At 36.7% G+C, this 21,633-nt stretch overlaps 1 protein-coding gene across 1 annotated transcript in view; it reads right to left on the bottom strand.

Annotated features, from left to right (window-relative positions):
• Positions 1–21,633, bottom strand: part of LOC139740673 (uncharacterized) — a 161,612-nt gene that overhangs the window by 101,069 nt on the left and 38,910 nt on the right. Inside the window, exons 24-35 of the mRNA XM_071651245.1 lie at positions 21,327–21,434; positions 20,106–20,151; positions 19,738–19,785; positions 18,295–18,723; positions 16,595–16,645; positions 14,980–15,027; positions 12,933–13,031; positions 12,001–12,426; positions 11,183–11,230; positions 10,103–10,204; positions 9,447–9,881; positions 1,840–1,935 (exon numbers count right to left, since the gene is read on the bottom strand). Of these exons, the coding sequence (XP_071507346.1) occupies positions 1,840–1,935; positions 9,447–9,881; positions 10,103–10,204; positions 11,183–11,230; positions 12,001–12,426; positions 12,933–13,031; positions 14,980–15,027; positions 16,595–16,645; positions 18,295–18,723; positions 19,738–19,785; positions 20,106–20,151; positions 21,327–21,434 (1,936 nt within the window). The remainder of the gene's footprint in view (positions 1–1,839; positions 1,936–9,446; positions 9,882–10,102; positions 10,205–11,182; positions 11,231–12,000; positions 12,427–12,932; positions 13,032–14,979; positions 15,028–16,594; positions 16,646–18,294; positions 18,724–19,737; positions 19,786–20,105; positions 20,152–21,326; positions 21,435–21,633) is intronic.

Below are 21,633 nucleotides of genomic sequence, written 5' to 3'. Positions count from 1 at the left end.
AAACTTTTTCTATCCAAATTTCCTCTTCCAAACGACTGCCGTCATGTGAATGATATTCCTACGAAAAGATTGGAAACTATACATGATCATATAGATAAGGTTATAATTAATAACGTTATTGAGGATGATTTATCAAATTTGATCGTTGTTTTCCCAATGTCCGTAAGATGATATTGATATTGTTGCATCATGTGGCATTTCTTGGTTTTGTTTAGTAACATGTATTTGATATTTTTTTATAATCAGTGCCCCCCCCCCCCAATCATAGTATGATTTAAATAGATATCTGTATTTCATAATTCCCCTGATTCATCCCGAGATCAGGGGCTGAACAAGCTTGGTTTTACCTAGGCCCCATCATATTCAGGTGATATGATCATAACCCTAACGTAAACAGGCCTTTGTGTTTATACTGAGACAAACTGTTGCACATTCCGGTGACTTTTCCTTTGTTTGTTTGTTTGGTTGGTTGGTTTATTTCTGCATTTTCTTTCTCCGAATACAATTGCAAATGAAAACAGAATGATACAGATAACATAAAAATCAATACAAAAAAAAATATATTATTTGCGTAACAACATCAGTCTGAAGTGACATATGAATCAAAATAACATATTAAGTCATACTGTATCTATTAACAACGGAGAAATCAGTACAGGGGACCGTCATCATAAGCAAAGCTTGACGTGGATGAGGCCCTGTCTGAATATGTGATACCAATATACAACAGCAATTATATATGTACTCATAAAACTCTTAATCTTAATACATGAAACACATTTTGCTAGAGAAAAAAAAACAGAAAAGAAAAATAGTGACTTGGCGCTTTAAAACAAGATGGAAAAAAAAACCAGCAGCACCATTGACTACTGCATGGTATAGTAGACAATAAAAGTGTAGGTGTGTGCGAGTGACAGTGCGTCGTGTGTGCAGGTGACAGTGCAAGAGAGAATAAAGGCTGTAGCATGCCTATTTTGGGGGTAAGGTATGCGCTTTACTTCATGTATGCAATATCATTATCAAAGAAAGGAACGGGAGGGAATGGAAAAAAAATCGAAAAGAAAACACTTTGCATGGTTCAGGGCTGACTGAGACTTAGGAAAAAAAAGAAAGAAAAAATACATTGATCAAAGACTATACTGTAAAAACATCGGTGTTAGATCTAACACCACGGGTGTTAAATCTAACACCGATCAAACTTCAATAGAGGACCACACAGGTGTAGAAAATGCACTGTGATGGTGTTGAAAAGTGTTCACCTGACACTTCGTGGTGTTAATTTGACACTGTACCTGGTGTTATTTTGACACTGTACTTGTGTTAATTAAAAAATGACACCACATGGTGTTGATTTGATATTTGTTGGTGTTAATATCAATGGTTTAACACCCGTCCAGCTTCAATAAGAGACCAAACCAGCTGGTGTTACTGTGGTGTAAATTTATTTTCACATTTTTTCAAAAATCTAGTATTTTAATGTAAAATTCTTGATCGTCTTGTTTAAATAAAAAATCAACAAGAAGTGCAGTTACTAAGAAACTCTTCAAAAAACAGTTTAAAATTTGGAAATGACACCCGGAGGTGTTAATTTAACACCATAAATGAGCACCGAAAATTTAACACCAGCTCGGTGTTCACTATCTAACACCGGACTTTTTGCAGTGTACTAACTGGAAACATATTTAAATAATAAATACTTTTTAATAATACTTTAATAATGTCTCGTGTTAATTTAGTATTGTATAATTGTATGATTTTTGTTTGTTTGGACTATTTCAATGAAAAATTTTAAAATAGATTAAATCTAAAATTGAAATTGAAATTAAAAAGATAGAACACCTGTTGTCGGAGCGGCTGTCGTTGGTGAAATTGTTGATACTATCAGTGGTGTGGTAGTGAAAACAGGAGTTTGTTCAGGTGTCGTCCCCGGCTCCTCTGTTGGGGATTACCACACACGGAAAATTAGAAACTGGTGTATGCCTCAACATAGTCACGATAACCTTTGATGCATCATGTATTGCTGAGGCGGCCCACCAAAATTGTGGTGTCGGAAAAAAACATTTTTTTTTTTCAGTTATGCACATGTGACTCAAAACGAGATCTTGACAACGACTGATAGTTGATATTGTTTTTTTTTTTCCTTTTGTTCATAAACGGAGACGGGTCATCGGTGTCCAGGTTTACCATTTTACCAGGGACATGAGATCAGAATAGATCGTGATTACTAAGGTGTTACTTAATTATCGTCCATCCGAAATCTAAGCGTACAGAGAATTCAAGAGGCCTAGACCAGCATTTTATATCCATGCATCTGAAACATTTTGTACTAAGTTATAGGTCTTTCCCTCGACAGTAAAATTGTCGTCTTTATGAATTTAGAATCGTGTTTGAACGGAAACGATAATCACCAAAAGCATTGATGAAGTTAAAAAAAAACTAACAGCCCTAAACTGTTTGAAATTCTGTATTGAAAGAATGTCAAGAAGTGTCTTAGGCCTGAAACACACGTAATTACAGCTTTCTTTATTTCATGGTCAAGAAGTACTGTACTTAGACGGTGCAATTCCACAACTTCGCACAAACTGTAATAATTATTGCAAAGGGAATACACAGTAATACGAGTGGATACTATAAGAAATTACTCCCGAGGAGATCAATGACATTACTCGCATGCATCCAAAACATGGTTTCACTTGAATGCAGTCATACTTTGTAATATTCAACCGATTCAAATGCTCACGTGTATTGATAATACTATTGATCAAGAATTTCTAAGAAAATAATTGTGGGGGAGAGGGTTCTGACAAGTATGACTCTCATCAAATCATAATACTCTTCACATCAAAATAAAAGAGTGGGTAAGCGTTACCTATCTCAATGCATCCTCTGAAGGAGATAGTGAAATCTGAGGGGGAGGGCACACCACCAAAGCTCACGGTAACGACAAATGACTTCACTGGTTTCAGCTGTAACCTATCCAAGGGGAACATTCCAAGTTGACTCTCTGATGGAGTCACTGTACTCGGCGATGGTTCGCTTGAACCGTCGTAATACGTGATGTCACTTATTTGGATGCTGCTTGGAATCTCTCCACTGGGTGAAGATGGCGTTATGCTCAAAGATGATACCTTGACTCGCACGTTACTGTTTCTTCCACTGAAAGTAATCTGTACGAGCTTGTCCTCATCTAGCTGAGAATCGACGGTCACGCTGTCACTTTCCACCGGACCAGCTCCGCTGAAGTCATTAAGTGTTATCTTCACTGAGCTGGTTGCATCGACAGGTAGCGGTTCATTACATTCACCTGCAGAAAGCATGGCATAAGTTACACAATACACCCTTTAATGTGAAAAAGAAATCGAATGTCATGCTGGTATCCCCGTATGAATACGGGTGACAAACATCAGAAGAATCTTTCCTTATCATTTATAGTTCATACAGGAAAGTATGACTGTATAAAGGTTTTGACGTTAGATTATAAAAATAGTAATGTTGTGTAGCTGCAAAAAGTAGGATGGCGCTGTACCTGGAGGAAGAGTTGTTGGGATGGCTGTCGATGGAACAGCAGTGGATGGTATCACTGTGGTAGTGAAAGACGTTGTGGGTTGAGTTCCTGTAGTTGTCCCCACTATTTAGAGCGTAATAATTAAGGCACTGATAAAAATATGCATCAAAGTAGACTCTGATCATAATATTCGATACATCAATTGTATACTTTATCACAGGATATCGTATGCAAAGGTACATTTAGAATGGCACTTGGCACATTGTACAATATATTATGTGGCATGCGAAGCTGCATTACACCCACCAGACACAAAAAGAAGCAAAGAGACTATAAAACTAGCAGTACCGCCACAAAACATTAAGGCTTTGATAAATCATCACCGTTCAATTTTCATACAAATTGTCAACATAACTTCATAAAACCGGTGGGATCTCATTACGGTTATACAATGATGCGTCTAGCGTGTGTCGACAATAAATTGTCATTTGTATACAATCACAAGACGAATTTTACAGAGGACTGGCTGTAAAATATTTCGTTACTTACGGGGCGGGGGAATGGTCCTATAATAACTGCCAATAATACGCATTTGTCCCCCAAGAAAATTACGATCGGATTTCCGCATTGATAATTTCAGTATGATTAGACTGTCTGAATGCTATGCAATCAGGGTCTAAAAATATAACATCATACCTATATTTTGCAGAAAGTCCCATTCAATTTGGTTAAGTATTTAAAGGGAAATGTGGATCGTCGTATTGCGTGTCATGGGTCTGTTCTTCCGAGTTTATGACATGGATGCTCTTCTTTTTTTAGGAATGAGATTTATAACACCTCTTCTTTGATCAACTGTTAATTTCTTATTAACAAAGGAATAATGAAAATTTTGATTCAAACAAAGACCAAGGTCTTGAATAAAAAAAACTTATAAAATTCAGAAGGAAAACCATCAGTTCAAGGGGTCTTATTATTGGGCATAGTTGTAAGTGCATCAATACATTCTTGCAAAGAAAGTGGGCCTTTGCACTTTAATTTCAAATCATCTGACAATTTGGGGGTTAAATTATCTTGATTTAATAATGCAAACCCCTTTAGATCAACAATGGGAGGGTTTTCAGTTGCATATAAATTTTCAAAAAATACTTTTTTTAGCGTTAAGTATATCTTTTATAGAGTTCAAAATTACACCATCCTCAGTGGATAAAACTGTTATAGTTTTTAAACATTGATTTCTTTTTTCTAAATTAATAAAATATTTTGAATTTCGTTCTCCACATTCAACCCAATTAGCCCTTGAACGTATAATATAACCTTCTGTTTTAAATTCATGAAAATGTTCCAACTCTTGTTTACATTCATCAATTTGTCTTTGAACATCAAAATCTGGATCAATTGAAATATGTTCTTCCAAATTCTTCAGTGTATTTAATAAATATTTTTCGTGATTACGTCTTTCCCTAGATTTTGGAACAGAATACTCAATACTTATTGATCTTAAATGACATTTAAGATACTCCCAAAATATATTTGGATTCATTTCTTGCAAATAGTTATTTTTTATCATCTGTATATTTTCTCGAATCAGAGAAGTGTATGTTTCATCTTGCAATAAAGACACATTAAACTTCCAAAACCCCCGACCCCTTGTTACATTATTCACTCTGATATAACAAATGACAGCAGAATGATCACTTTTATAGCCTGGATCACAACGTTTCACTTGAGAAACTAAATGGTGTGAAATAAAAATAAAATAGTCTAATCGGCATTGCACATGTTTTGACCGCCATGTATATCTAAATTTCAGAGGATTCTTGAATCTCCATACGTCAATCAATGATAATTCTTGCATAACACTTTGTATGACATTAACAGCATGAAAATGAGTGACTGAACGCCCACCTTTCTTATCAGTATTAACATCCAATACACAGTTAAAATCCCCTCCCCATATTATTGATTGACATTCATAACGTTCCATATGCATAACAATATTATAAAAAAAATCCGGATCATCTGAATTGGGCGCATAAATACTAATTAAAGTGATGATGGTATCTGATAAAGATATATCCAATAAAACAAATCTACCGTCCTTATCATACTATTCTTGTTTCACTTCTTTTTGCTCGAAATTGCGAAACAAAATACACGTACCCCGACTATTCAAATTTCCATGTGAAAAAAATATCCCGGGCGATCCCCACTGATCTTTCCAATTTTGTTCTGTTTCTAGGGTGGAGTGTGTTTCTTGTAAAAATATATATATTGGCATCTTGATCTTTCAACCACATGGGGGACATGGATGCTCTTGGACTTGCATATGAGCAGAACTTGAAGGGAAGGGATTCCTGACATACTCTTCAAGATCCTCATTTCTCTTTGACCACTGAAGCAAATCTGGTGGGGTTTTCTGTAAGAGTGGGTAATTAAGTTGTTACATAGCTTCGTACCCTGAAATTGTATTTGAATTGATTAACTATTTTTAAAGTTATCATTGTGGAGAGACCCGTTGTATTTTTTTTTTTTTGGGGGGGGGACATTCGGTTTATATACGGTTTATGTTCAGTTTATATAATAGCTCTCATAAGAGACGGTTTATTCAAATGTATGATAGTCACCTTGTGTGGTCGGTTGTTTCGTTGTGCGCGGAGCAGAGGTGGTTTCCTCTGCAATAAGGAGATAATAAATAAAGATATAATAAAAAGATATTGTCGGCTTATAGCCATATGACTGGTCCTTTCAAATCAATGAAAACATGGCAAGATGGTAATAACAATATGGCTTAATAAACCAGTTCAGGATGAAAATAGTTTATGAGAAGCTCCGTACAGTACTCCTCACTGGTAGCTTGTTAGTATTTTGTAGGCGAGATCATTTACAGCTAAAAGGCTTTATACTGATATTTTGAAATATCTGACAGGGCATCATCCAGGAATCTGAAAAAGAAAAAGAACCCAATACAAACCAGCAAACATATTTGAAAGACTGGGAGCCAAGATATATATATATATATATATATATATATATATATATATAGAGAGAGAGAGAGAGAGAGAGAGAGAGAGAGAGAGAAAGATGTTTTGGAAGTTGGTCATTATTTCTACCTTATCAATCAATTTTGACCATGTGCTTGACGTATACAGTAATAATCCCTTTGGCGAATTATATGCAGTGCCGTGGAGTGCAAATCCTCCAGTGCAGAGAAATGATGTATTCTACAGATATTGTGAAATAAGTTCCAGCGGGTGTCAGTAAATGTTTTGTCACAATAATTCTGCAAATCGTCAATTTCTGTATGTGTTCTGTTATCTCATCTCTTGTGCTTTCAACTGAAAATCAGGGCAAAGAAGAAAGAAGAGTAATATTACCTATCTCAATGCATCCTCTGAAGGAGATAGTGAAATCTGAGGGGGAGGATAGACCACCAAAGCTCACGGTAACGACAAATGACTTCACTGGTTTCAGCTGTAACCTATCCAAGGGGAACATTCCAAGTTGACTCTCTGATGGAGTCACTGTACTCGGCGATGGTTCGCTTGAACCGTCGTAATACGTGATGTCACTTATTTGGATGCTGCTTGGAATCTCTCCACTGGGTGAAGATGGCGTTATGGTCAAAGATGATACCTTGACTCGCACGTTACTGTTTCTTCCACTGAAAGTAATCTGTACGGGCTTGTCCTCATCTAGCTGAGAATCGACGGTCACGCTGTCACTTTCCACCGGACCAGCTCCGCTGAAGTCATTAAGTGTTATCTTCACCGAGCTGGTTGCATCGACAGGTAGCGGTTCATTACATTCACCTGCAGAAAGCATGGCATAAGTTACACAATGCACCCTTCAATGTGAAAAAGAAATCGAATGTCATGCTAGTATCCCCGTATGAATAAGGGTGACAAACATCAGAAGAATCTTTCCTTATCATTTATAGTTCATACAGGAAAGTATGACTGTATAAAGGTTTTGACATTAGATTATAAAAATAGTAATGTTGTGTAGATGCAAAAAGTAGGATGGCGCTGTACCTGGAGGAAGAGTTGTCGGGATGGCTGTCGATGGAACAGCAGTGGATGGTATTACTGTGGTAGTGAAAGACGTTGTGGGTTGAGTTCCTGTAGTTGTTCCCACTATTTAGAGCGTAATAATTAAGGCACTGATAAAAATATGCGTCAAAGTAGACTCTGATCATAATATTCGATACATCAATTGTATACTTTATCACAGGATATCGTATGCAAAGGTACATTTAGAATGGCACTTAGCACATTGTACAATGTATTATGTGGCATTCGAAGCTGCATTACACCCACCAGAGACAAAAAAAAAAAAAGCAAAGAGACTATGAAACTAGCAGTACCGCCACAAAACATTAAAGCTTTGATAAATCATCACCGTTCAATTTTCACATAAATTGTCAACATAACTTTATAAAACCGGTGGTATCTCATTACGGTTATACAATGATGCGTCTAGCGTGTGTCGACAATAAATTGTCATTTGTATACAATCACAAGACGAAATCTACAGAGGACTGGCTGTATATTTCGTTGCTTACGGGGCGGGGAAAAAAAAAGTCCTATAATAACTGCCAATAATACGCATTTGTCCTCCCAGAAAATTACGATCGGATTTCCCCATTGATAACTTTCAATAATAATAGAATGTCTGAATGCTATACAATCAGGGTCTAAAAATATAACATCATACCTATATTTTGCAGAAAGTCCCATTCAATTTGGTTAAGTATTTAAAGGGAAATGTGGATCGTCGTATTGCGCGTCATGGGTCTGTTCTTCCGAGTTTATTACATGGATGCTCTTGGACTTGCATATGAGCAGAACTTGAAGGGAAGGGATTCCTGACATACTCTTCAAAGATCCTCATTTCTCCTTGACCACTGAAGCAAATCTGGTGGGGTTTTCTGTAAGATGTGGGTAATGAAGTTGTAGTTTCATACCCTGAAATTGTATTTGAATTGATTCATTATTTTTAAAGTTATCATTGTGGAGAGACCCGTTGTATTTTTTTTATTTATTTATTTATTTTTATTTTTTTCGGGGGGGGGGGCATTCGCTTTATATACGGTTTATGTTCAGTTTATATAATAGCTCTCATAAGAGACGGTTTATTTAAATGCATGATAGTCACCTTGTGTGGTCGGTTGTTTCGTTGTCCGCGGAGCAGAGGTGGTTTCCTCTGCAATAAGGAGATAATGAATAAAGATATAATAAAAAGATATTGTCGGCTTGTAGCCATATGACTGGTTCTTTCAAATTAATGAAAACATGGCAAGATGGTAATAACAATATGACTTAAACTACAGTTCAGGATGAAAAGAGTTTAGGAGAAGCTCCGTACAGTACTCCTCACTGGTACGTTGTTAGTATTTTGTAGGCGAGATCATTTACAGCTAAAGGACTTTATACTGATATTTTGAAATATCTGACAGGGCATCCTTCAGGAATCTGAAAAAGAAAGAGAACCCAATACGAACCAGCAAACATATTTGAAAGACTGGGAGCCAAGATATATATAAATATATAAATATATGTATATATATATATATATATATATATATATAGAGAGAGAGAGAGAGAGAGAGAGAGATAGAGAGAGAGAGAGAGAGAGAGAGAGAGAGAAAGATGTTTTGGAAGTTGGTCATTATTTCTACCTTATCAATCAATTTTGACCATGTGCTTGACGTATACAGTAATAATCCCTTTGGCGAATTATATGCAGTGCCGTGGAGTGCAAATCCTCCAGTGAAGAGAAATGATGTATTCTACAGATATTGTGAAATAAGTTCCAGCGGGTGTCAGTAGATGTTTTGTCACAATAATTCTGCAAATCGTCAATTTCTGTATGTGTTCTGTTATCTCATCTCTTGTGCTTTCAACTGAAAATCAGGGCAAAGAAGAAAGAAGAGTAAGATTACCTATCTCAATGCATCCTCTGAAGGAGATAGTGAAATCTGAGGGGGAGGGTAGACCACCACTGCTCACGGTAACGACAAATGACTTCACTGGTTTCAGCTGTAACCTATCCAAGGGGAACATTCCAAGTTGACTCTCTGATGGAGTCACTGTACTCGGCGATGGTTCGCTTGAACCGTCGTAATACGTGATGTCACTTATTTGGATGCTGCTTGGAATCTCTCCACTGGGTGAAGATGGCGTTATGCTCAAAGATGATACCTTGACTCGCACGTTACTGTCTCTTCCACTGAAAGTAATCTGTACGGGCTTGTCCTCATCTAGCTGAGAATCGACGGTCACGCTGTCACTTTCCACCGGACCAGCTCCGCTGAAGTCATTAAGTGTTATCTTCACCGAGCTGGTTGCATCGACAGGTAGCGGTTCATTACATTCACCTGCAGAAAGCATGGCATAAGTTACACGATACACCCTTTAATGTGAAAAAGAAATCGAATGTCATGCTGGTACCCCCGTATGAATAAGGGTGACAAACATCAGAAGAATCTAATCTTATCATTATAGTTCATACAGGAAAGTATGACTGTATAAAGGTTTTGACATTAGATTATAAAAATAGTAATGCTGTGTAGATGCAAAAAGTAGGATGGCGCTGTACCTGGAGGAAGAGTTGTCGGGATGGCTGTCGATGGAACAGCAGTGGATGGTATTACTGTGGTAGTGAAAGACGTTGTGGGTTGAGTTCCTGTAGTTGTTCCCACTATTTAGAGCGTAATAATTAAGGAACTGATAAAAATATGCATCAAAGTAGACTCTGATCATAATATTCGATTATTGTATACTTTATCACAGGATATCGTATGCAAAGGTACATTTAGAATGGCACTTGGCACATTGTACAATATACGTGGCATGCGAAGCTGCATTACACCCACCAGACACAAAAAGAAGCAAAGAGACTATAAAACTAGCAGTACCGCCACAAAACATTAAGGCTTTGATAAATCATCACCGTTCAATTTTCACACAAATTGTCAAAATAACTTCATAAAACCAGTGGTATCTCATTACGGTTATACAATGATGCGTCTAGCGTGTGTCGACAATAAATTGTCATTTGTATACTATCACAAGACGAATAATACAGAAGACTGGCTGTAAAAAATTTCGTTACTTACGGGGAGGGGGAAAAAAGTCCTATAATAACTGCCAATAGTACGCATTTGTCCCCCCAGAAAATTACGATCGGATTTCCTCATTGATAACTTTCAATATGAATAGACTGTCTGAATGCTATACAATTAGGGTCTAAAAATGTAACATCATACCTGTATTTTGCAGAGAAACCCATTCAATTTGGTTAAGTATTTAAAGGGAAATGTGGATCGTCCTATTGCGTGTCATGGGTCTGTTCTTCCGAGTTTATTACATGGATGCTTTTGGACTTGCATATGAGCAGAACTTGAAGGGAAGGGATTCCTGACATACTCTTCAAAGATCCTCATTTCTATTTGACCACTGAAGCAAATCTGGTGGGGTTTTCTGTAAGATGTGGGTAATGAAGTTGTAGTTTCATGCCCTGAAATTGTATTTGAATTGATTCACTATTTTTAGAGTTATCACTGTGGAGAGACCGTGGTATTTTTTTTTTTGGACATTCGGTTTATATATACGGTTTATGTTCGGTTTATATAATACCTCTCATAAGAGACGGTTTATTCAAATGTATGATAGTCACCTTGTGTGGTCGGTTGTTTCGTCGTGCGCGGAGCAGAGGTTGTTTCCTCTGCAATAAGGAGATAATGAATAAAGATACTATAACAAAGATATTGTCGGCTTGTAGCCATATGACTGGTCCTTTCAAATTAATGAAAACATGGCAAGATGGTAATAACAATATGGCTAAAATTACAGTTCAGGATGAAAAGAGTTTAGGAGAAGCTCCGTACAGTACTCCTCACTGGTACCTTGGTAATATTTTGTAGGCGAGATCATTTACAGCTAAAAGGCTTTATACTGATATTTTGAAATATCTGACTGGGCATCCTCAAGGAATCTAAAAAAGAAAAAGAACCCAATACAAACCAGCAAACATATTTGAAAGACTGGGAGCCAAGATATATATGTATATATATATATATATATATATATATATATATATAATATATATATATATATATATATATATATAATATATATATATATATATATATATATATAGAGAGAGAGAGAGAGAGAGAGAGAGAGAGAGAGAGAAGTATGTTTTGGAAGTTGGTCATTGTTCCTATCTTATCAATCAATTTTGACCATGACTGTGCTTGACATATACAGTAATAAACCCTTTGACGAATTATATACAGTGCCGTGCAGTGCAAATCCTCCAGTGTAGAGAAATGATGTATTCTACAGATATTGTGAAATAAGTTCCAGCGGGTGTCAGTAAATGTTTTATCACAATAATTCTGCAAATCTTCAATTTCTGTATGTGTTCTGTTATCTCATTTCGTGTGCTTTCAACTGAAAATCAGGGCAAAGAAGAAAGAAGAGTAATATTACCTATCTCAATGCACCCTCTGAAGGAGATAGTGAAATCTGAGGGGGAGGGTAGACCACCACTGCTCACGGTAACGACAAATGACTTCACTGGTTTCAGCTGTAATCTATCCAAGGGGAACATTCCAATTTGGCTCTCTGATGGAGTCACTGTACTCGACGATGGTTCGAATGAACCGTCGTAATACGTGATGTCACTTATTTGGATGCTGCTTGGAATCTCTCCACTGGGTGAAGATGGCGTTATGCTCAAAGATGATACCTTGACTCGCACGTTACTGTCTCTTCCACTGAAAGTAATTTGAAAGTATTCGTCTTGATCCAACTGAGTCACGCTGTCAGTTTCCACAGGACCAGCTCCGCTGAAGTCATCAAGTGTTATCTTCACCGAGCTGGTTGCATCGACAGGTAGTAGTTCATTACATTCACCTGCAGAATTCATGGCATTGAGCAACACGTTATAATCGTATGCAAGAGGGCAATGAAATGCCATCTGGGCATCCTGGTATGCAAGAGACTCTTATCCGAAAGCTCAAATGTTTACAATTCATACTTTATTTACGTTCAGTTTATTTCCATTCATCTTTATTTTTGCAACAATTTTAACACAATGTATCAAGTTTTAACTACAGTTTTGGCTTAACTTTAAGACTTATTTCTTTAGGCAGCAAAACACCTCAATATGCGATTGATTTGAACTTACGCCATATCGGAGGAAACTCAACAAATAAAATCTTGCAAAAAAAAAGATAAGAAAGTAATGCAGGGGACCAACTTCATTGGAACAGGTTGACTAGGAAGATGACCTCAGGTAAAATTTGCAACATGAAGTAAGTTAACGTAAGGTACAACTGGCTGTACTAGGGTATCCCATCGGATATTTGTAAATGATAATGTGGTGGCAATACAAAAATAGAAAAAAACTGACGTAGTACCTTGTGCAAGAGTGGTTGGGGCGGCTGTCGATGGCGCAGCAGTAGATGGTATTGTGGTTGTAGTGAAAACAGTTGGTCCTTGGGTTCCTGTAGTTGTTACTGTTTAGAGCATATCACAAGGTACTCATAGCAGTTTATTTCCAGAGTGATCGATCATGATCAAATTCTCTACATCAGTGTGTATGCCTGACCATTGGATATCGTAGGCATACGCACTTTCAGAGTAGCCTACAGTACTCAAAATATGTGATATTATTACTTGTAATTGCAAAAAACGTAACAAAACAACACGAAAAAAAAAAAACTAGCATGTGTGTGATTTAACTTGAACAAAACACGGATGCGATAGCAATATTGGAGAAATTGAAACAACCTGCTTACACATTTACGACCCAAAAAGTATTAAAAGTAATTTACACAAAACCGTGATGTTTCTTCAAGGTTACACAAGAAGGTGTCTTGCTTGTGTCAATAATGAATGGCCTAGTTTTGTAGAGTCACTCAATGAATTGTGCAGAGTAAGACTGAATGTGAAATCAGTTACTGACATAAAGGAATAGAAAGAGGTCGCACATCAACCGTATAAACCAATAATTTCAGTGAGGGACGGTTTGAATGAAGTTTAGGGTCGTCACCTTCCGCAGTCGTTCGTTCGGTTGTTTGGGTGGTTTCTTTTGTAATGTGCAAGTAATGACAAAAATAAAGGAGAAAAAGATGATGGTGAAAATATCGTCGGCTCGTAGCCAGACGACTCGACTATTTTTATGAATATTTTAATGAATTTAAACATTGCAAGGTTATTATGAACAAAATGCCTTTAACGCAAGTGACTATGATTAAATATGGCAGAGAAGATTTTTTTTTTTTTTTAATGATGGCAAGACTGTGGTATAATTATGAAACGTGAACTATTTGTAGGTTTAAACGTGTGTATAGGAGGAGCTCCGCTTTCTACTCAAAACATTGTAACTGTTTAGTGGGCAGAACTCCTTATGATTCAAAAAGAGGGTTTGAACTGATGTTTTGAAATAAGCAAACTCTGTGAATATGGGGAAGAAATTAATAACTACATAACATATTTAATAGATTGATGTACCAAGAGAAATTGACTTGCAGAGAGAGAGAGAGAGAGAGATCGTCAAATTTATATAATGATATATAATATGATATGATAATAATAATATAAATAAAACGGAATATGCACAGCAACATGACATTCACACGAATTTGCATACATTATTTATTATTATTATTATTATTATTATTATCATTATTAATTTTTATTTTTATTTTGCCTTATTCTGTTCAAATGCATGCAAATTGGTTGTTTTTCTGCTTTTATGTTTATGTCTCATCAAGCCCTTGAAAAAGACACAGTTACACAGTCGAAAGCTTGGGAGAATAAAAGGCCATAGTGAACATTGCTGCAACGTCTGCGAGTCATTCCTCCGTCACACATATACCTAAATATAATTCAGCTCCCACGACGTACGAGGCCCGCTTCACCTTGTATAAATATATATATATATATATATATATATATATATATATATATATATATATATATTTATACACCTATAATTGCTGTTGATGTGCGACTCCTCCCCCCCACCCACCTCCCATATTATTGACATATTTCACAGTCCACCTTACCTTGTACGAATTTGTCACGTGATTCGTTTCAAAACAGGGAATAATTATTGCTGACACAAGATACACACATTTTGTGCACCTTAGTTTATATCGAGAAAATACTAATAAATGAACAACTTAAGCAGTTATTATGCAATAGTAAGCCAGTGCCGTTGATAGTACTAGTAATATGTTGTAAAATGAGGGAGAAAATAATCCCATAAATAACACGAAGTATATTTGGGAGACTGAGGTGCATCATTTTGCAAACAATCCTGCGACAAATTTGTACAGAGTGAGACAGACTGTAAAATACATTATTATCGGACCGGAAAAAGGAGAAATCGCACGTCAGCCACAGGAAAAAAGAAATGATTAAAACAAGGGACAATCTGTTTATAGAAAGGATAGTCACCTTCCTTCGTCGTTCGTGAGGTTGTTGGAAGAGCAGTGGTAGTTTGTGCTGTAAATGGTAAATAATACATGAAAATCAATCAGAATGTGCGCAGGTTGTAGCCATTAAACTGCATTTTCGGATGGTGATAACTTTGTACATTCAGCTAAGTGGTTGTGATTGTACTCTGCACAATGTTCTTTCGGCTTCACCTAAGGTTGTGACAGATGATTCTTTTTGTTTTTCAATAACACAGTTGGCCGTGATATTTGGCGTTATCAAAAAAAAAAAAAAAAACTCGCATGATTTTAAACGAGCTGTATAGTAATCATGTTTGAAAGTGTACAAGCGGGGATCCGTTTTCTACTATTACATTGCACCTACTTTGTAGGCGAGATTATTTCTAGTTGGAAAGAAAGGGCTTTACGTGATGTTTAGAAATAGCTGACTGGCATACTCTAGGAACCCAGGGATGAAAATAATTATATAATATTGACTGGCCCTGAGGGAGGTACCAGAAAATATTGCCCAAACTGAAAGCATATTGCCCGAGTCGAAGACGAGGGCAATATGTTTTCAGTGCGGGCAATATTTATCTGGTATCTCCCGAAAGAAAGGCCAGTCAATATCATAATTATTACCTATCCCCTAGGTAACTTAAGGAAATATGTAAATACGGCTATACACTATATATGATACAGATCAAGCCACATTTGACTACCTGTAGACCATCAACATGTTGAATAATTGCAAAATTGTTCATCAATGTATATCATTCAACTCCAACTTCAAAGATACATGTAGTTGTAACAGGCAAACTTCAAACTTCTGAACGTTCTTACACTTTATTTTTACTTCTCTGTTTAAAGTTTGAGAGTTGTAAAACTGATGGTCACTGTGCAATTACTGATCACAAATGGACTAGTCATTGCCTAGTGCTGCTGTAAGTGGTCGACCATGTATGAGTTGATTTATCAGCGTTCTTCTGCGGTGCGTGTAACTGACACCATGGACGTCCTGGAATGTTTTCTTTTCGTGGTCGATCGGAGGTGGGGAGAGAGATTCCACTCTTTCTCTTCCCACCTCCCCAAACCGGAAGATTGCACTGCTTGCTCATACTGTTACTGTTACGCAGCGACGTGGCGAAAAGCATATTGACTGCTGACCTTTAACCCTGCAAAATAACAACTCCTGACCTTTAACCCTGCAAAATAACAACCGGAATTGCCTCCCAAAACTCCCTCGTATAGGTAATAATCCCATTTATAGCACCAAGCATGTTTGATAAAAGACAGGGGGTAATAGACACAGTGTGTGGTCTTGCGTCAAGGATAAACTGCCTTGTGTTGTATAAGCAATTACGCGACGAATTTGAACAGAGCATAGTGGACTGCGAAAAAAAAACAAAAAGAAAAAAACATCATTTAAACCATCGAAGACGATTTGCTCTTGCCAGAATACAAATTTCCATAGACACCTGCCAGAGTATACTCGGGAATAGTCTTCAATGGGTCAATACTGAGAGGGCAAATATGAATCTGCCTATCAACCGCAGAAAAAAAAGGCAATTTCAATAATAATGATAATAAGTAGTTATTTATATAAGGGCCAGTCCGTTTTGAGGTAAGATAGTCACCTTCCGTTGTCGTTTGTTCGGTTGTTCGAGGAGCAGGGGTGGTTTCTTGAGCTATACGTAAATGATAAAAGAATTGAATAATAAATAAGTAACAATATATATATATATATATATATATATATATATATATGAAGAGTTTGTGCGCAAAAACCGACAAGTCCATATATGCCAAATGGAGATATTTGCGATTAAAGGTCAAGAAAAATAAAGAGATTAATAAGAAAATTTTTGCTTCTTTTGACCATAAGTTCAAAAATGTACCTTTATATGTAATGACCAATATATCATTTAAAAGGTATTATTTTGTACTTTATGACAAAAACTATAATTCAAAATCTTCAAAAAATGGACTTATCGGTCTTTGCAAACAAACTCTTTATCATCAGCTTGTAGGCAAAAGACTGGTTATTTAAATGACTTAAAATATTATATATATATATATATATATATATATATATATATTTAGTCGAGACAATGTAGCTGACAAAAGATGTCGCATGAAGCCGGCTGTTACGAAGCTTTCGACGTTGGTCTTCCTCACCTTTATTATCTGTTTATGAAATGAAATATATGTTTTAAGTATAACAGATCTGGAGTCATGAACATAATACACTAAATACATCATCGGACTAAATTTATCATCGGACCCTACTCCTACCTGACATGCACTACCGCACCCACACCTTCCCTCCCAATACATCACATGATCACTCTCATCCCGCCACAAGACAGCCACAAGACACCCAAGTAACTAATACGTCTGCTTAGCAGGTAACTATATTATTAAGCTTATTTATGATATGTGTTTGATATTTTTTATTGTATGATATGTCTGCGTGCTACATATATATACTCATTATATATTTATTTACAGTTATACATTGTTGCATGCTTCACAATTGCCAAAAATGTTGCCAAGTATATGGTATGAAGCTGTTAACCCATGCTGAACTTGTATTTAGCACGAGATTTGTAAATGTCATACATATTGCACGATACAACTTAGAATATTGATGCTATTGTGACACTTATGCCGAGCTGTACAGGAGCAAGGTTAAAGTGTAAAGGAGGAACTAACTTTTTATTCATTATGTATCGTTCGTATTTTGTAGGCGATATTATCAATTGCTGAAACAAAATATAAAGGGTTTATGGTATAGTATTGGTTGAGGTGAGGATTCAGCTTTAACTTTTTGCAAGATACTGAAAGTGAAAACATAGTTCCGGTAAGGGTTTTTGAGAACCCGTCTTGCACCATACATTTCGTATTTGTTTGCAATATCTCGAAAGAGTCTACCAAGAAACTTAACTGGCTGACACGATTTGCCGGGATGATGAGTTGTTTCGGAGTATTTTGATATCAAAAATAAAAGTCGGCATAACGACTTGACATATTCTAACCGATATATTCTAAAGATTATGTCGAATAATTTTGCAGATAAAAGCAACAATAAGAATTGATCTCCATGGATTTTCGCAGAAAGGAAACGATAAATCGATAATAATGAGTAACCCCCAGGTTTCAACGGTATGAGTAATGTTTTACGATAATAATTCCGGCACCTCATGCATGCCTATTACCTGTAACTTGAATAAGTTCCATGCTATCTAAACTTATGTTTGAATAGATTCCATTTCAACGGAAAAATCAGGGCAAGACGCTTGGGAAGAACAAAGAATGATATGTGTTAGGGAATTACCTATTTCAATGCATCCTCTGAAGGAGATAGTGAAATCTGAGGGTGGTAGATCACCACGACTGCTCACGGTAACGACAAATGACCTCACTGGTTTCAGCTGTAATCTATCCAAGGGGAACATTCCAATTTGGCTCTCTGATGGAATCACTGTACTCGACGATGATTCGAATGAACCGTCGTAATACGTGATGTCACTTATTTGGATGCTGCTTGGAATCTCTCCACTGGGTGAAGATGGCGTTAAGGTCAAAGATGATACCTTGACTCGCACGTTACTGTCTCTTCCACTAAAAGCAATTTGAAAGTATTCGTCTTGATCCAACTGAGTCACGCTGTCAGTTTCCACAGGACCAGCTCCGCTGAAGTCATCAAGTGTTATCTTCACCGAGCTGGTTGCATCGACAGGTAGTAGTTCATTACATTCACCTGCTGAATTGATCGATTTGTAGCGTTAGGAAAATATTGACAATAGACTAGACTTAGAAGTTTGTTAGGATGACAAATTAGGTGATTGTGATTCGTACAAAGTGGGGTCGCTGCATGTGGTTGAGGTTCCAACATAGGCCTATCGAAAACTGGTTAAAAATCGTCCAAGGATTAGTGAGCGGTTTCTAAATGAATAATGATATGTAAAATGGCCCAAGAACCGAATGTTAAAGAGATACATCGGAAAGTAGTAGATTTTAATTGATTATATAAACGTGATGACGTCATTACAAAAAAAATGTCATTGACTTTAAGAATAGAATTTCAGAAACTGTGATATACTGAGATTGACCTTTGGCCCTAATTCGCATAGACAAGGGTCATGGAGGTGTTGTCTTACAATATTAGCTGTCATTGTCCAAACACAGTGTAGGTGCAAAGACATGAGAGCAATAGACCATGTCGTACATGAAATGTCGTTAAATGAGAATATCTGCCGTTGCTCCGTGATTTGAATAATCAAAACGTCGTCTGATAAGAACTATGTCATGATAGAATAATCTAATTGTTTGCGGATATACGGATTAGATCACATAATTTTCTAAGAAACAAAGACAAAGACTTCGGACTTTTGGCCCTAATTTGCATTGCATAGCAAATGAAAATATCGATTTGCAAAACTTTATATGTCTGAAAAAATATGGGGGTGACAGTGTGTTCATTTGTTAAGTCTTTTGACCCCTTACCCTAATTTGAATAGCCAAGATGACATCTGATATTATTTTACTAAAAATGATCCGTTTGACTGTATTTGTGTACTTTGGTAGCTCATATTAAACAACAAGGTGTTTTGTTGCTGTCGACAACAACTTGACTAACATTTTCAACAATTATGCATTGTAATCTTGGCAGAATAAGACTGTCTATGGGATCATTATTATTATTAGGGTGTTTATTCCCCGCCGGACGCTCATCGAACTAAACATTAAAAAAATCGTTTAAATTAGGGATAGTTACCTTCCGTTGTTGTTCGTTCGGTTGTTCGAGGAGCAGGGGTGGTTTCTTCTGCAGTACGTAAACAATGATTAAAAAAAAGCATGACAAATTTGGTCGGGGTTTACCAGCCCATTAAAGATGAGTCAAAGCATGACATGGATACATTGGACTTGATGACAATAACTATAGTTTTCTTTTTCTTTCACATTGAACATTTTGTCATTAATTTTAATATCGTTATGAGAGAAGAACGTATCACACCATAATAGAGATCAGAATTCATCGTTCTCCGTCGTGACAAGACAATTCTTTAAAAATACACGCAGACATATGATAAAAACCTAGGTCGCCTACTCACACAACATGGAAACACACATGAGTACACTCACCTGCACAAACCGCACAACATGACCCTTCCTCCTTTATCTGCTTCTCCTGTTCAGTAGAAATGAGGAAAACGGAAAGATTTTAAAAAGACGATGAAAGTATCACGTGATCACATTGGTCCACACTTTCATTTCCTGCCCAAAGCTGCATGCATGTTTTCTACACTCGGCGGAAAGTTTAAAGCCTTCTGATTAAAAATCAGACCATGCTTAGGAGCTGTTTGTGTTATCATTACATTTATGGAGCGAAATCACGGAAATAAAGACTATAGAGCCTCTGAAAAAAAGGCCTATATGTAAGTGAAATTCCTCTGTTCCTCGAAGGCAGTCACTAACATCTATATCATTATTTATAAAATGGGTTCAAGAATGTAGCCAATTGGAAGCGCTGAAATGAGTCACGTGTGCGTGCATTAATTTCTCACTAACATTCACGGCCTGACGTCACAATGTTTACACTAGCAGTGCGCACTCAATCAGTTGTTACAAGTGCGTCGCGCGCTACTATACGCGCTGTCAATCCTGTAAACAACGTGCGTAAATGTTTGGGACGAACATCTTCGGACATCTTGACTCTTGAGCGAGTGCTACATGTTATCTAGCTGACTGGTATTGACCCACAAAGGTACGTGAAAAATGCTGTTAGTTTTCGACCCATTTTATAAAACAAATGATGCACAGGATTATTTCGTGGCGTTAGTGGAGATGTAGCGCACTCAAGGGTACTTACAATTGTGAAACATGCACGAGGCGAAGCCGAGTGCATGTTGCACTACATTGTAAATACCCGTGCATCATTTGTTTACTATTGAATGGAACGTATACGTCTCTACCACATCAACGGGGGAAAAGTGCAACTGTTACACGTATACAATGTTCAAATTTATTGTCATGATTGTAATGAACGGAGCAAAAGGAGACGAATGCAATGGCAGAATTTTCATCAGGATCGGACATTTAGATTTAAAGAAAGAAACGAGATCAAGTCTTCACACGTTTTCACCAAAAAGAAAACACAAAACAAAAACGGGGCCTATTGTTTGCAACAACATTTGCAAAATAGCGGAGGTGATCTCATTTTGAATAATTATTTTTACAAATAAACATTATGTTCTTGGGAGACAGTGATTCAGCAACTATAAAACCCTTCCCCTAGGAGTCATGATTTGCTAAAGTTATCTATTAGTTACGTTTGAGGACAAAAATGATAAATTCTCAACATACTACAGCACATGTCAGTGGTTCACAAGTGGGACTGGAGCATCTGATCTCATCCGAAATACAGTAGCACACAGCGCAGTCGTCACCGGGCTTCTTCCATGATGAAAACGGCTATTCAAAGGAAAGAGAAACACACATACAAAATTAAATTCATTTAATCATTGTAGTGATTGTGACTCTTTCTCTTGAGATATCTATTTCGAATTTAATGCCACAAGTTTATTGATTTAGTAAATGTAAGGAATGTAACGCTAAAAATATTTCAAAATTAATCATAATCAATTTGATTTCAATTTAGCGGGAAGATACT

This window comes from Diadema antillarum, unplaced genomic scaffold (genome assembly GCF_040938485.1).
Source record: "Diadema antillarum isolate AM-2024a unplaced genomic scaffold, OU_Dant_1.0 seq00000871_RagTag, whole genome shotgun sequence".
Lineage (NCBI taxonomy): Eukaryota > Metazoa > Echinodermata > Echinoidea > Diadematoida > Diadematidae > Diadema > Diadema antillarum.
The sequence above is the reverse complement of the archived record's forward strand: the minus strand, read 5'-3'. Positions and strand labels throughout refer to the sequence as shown.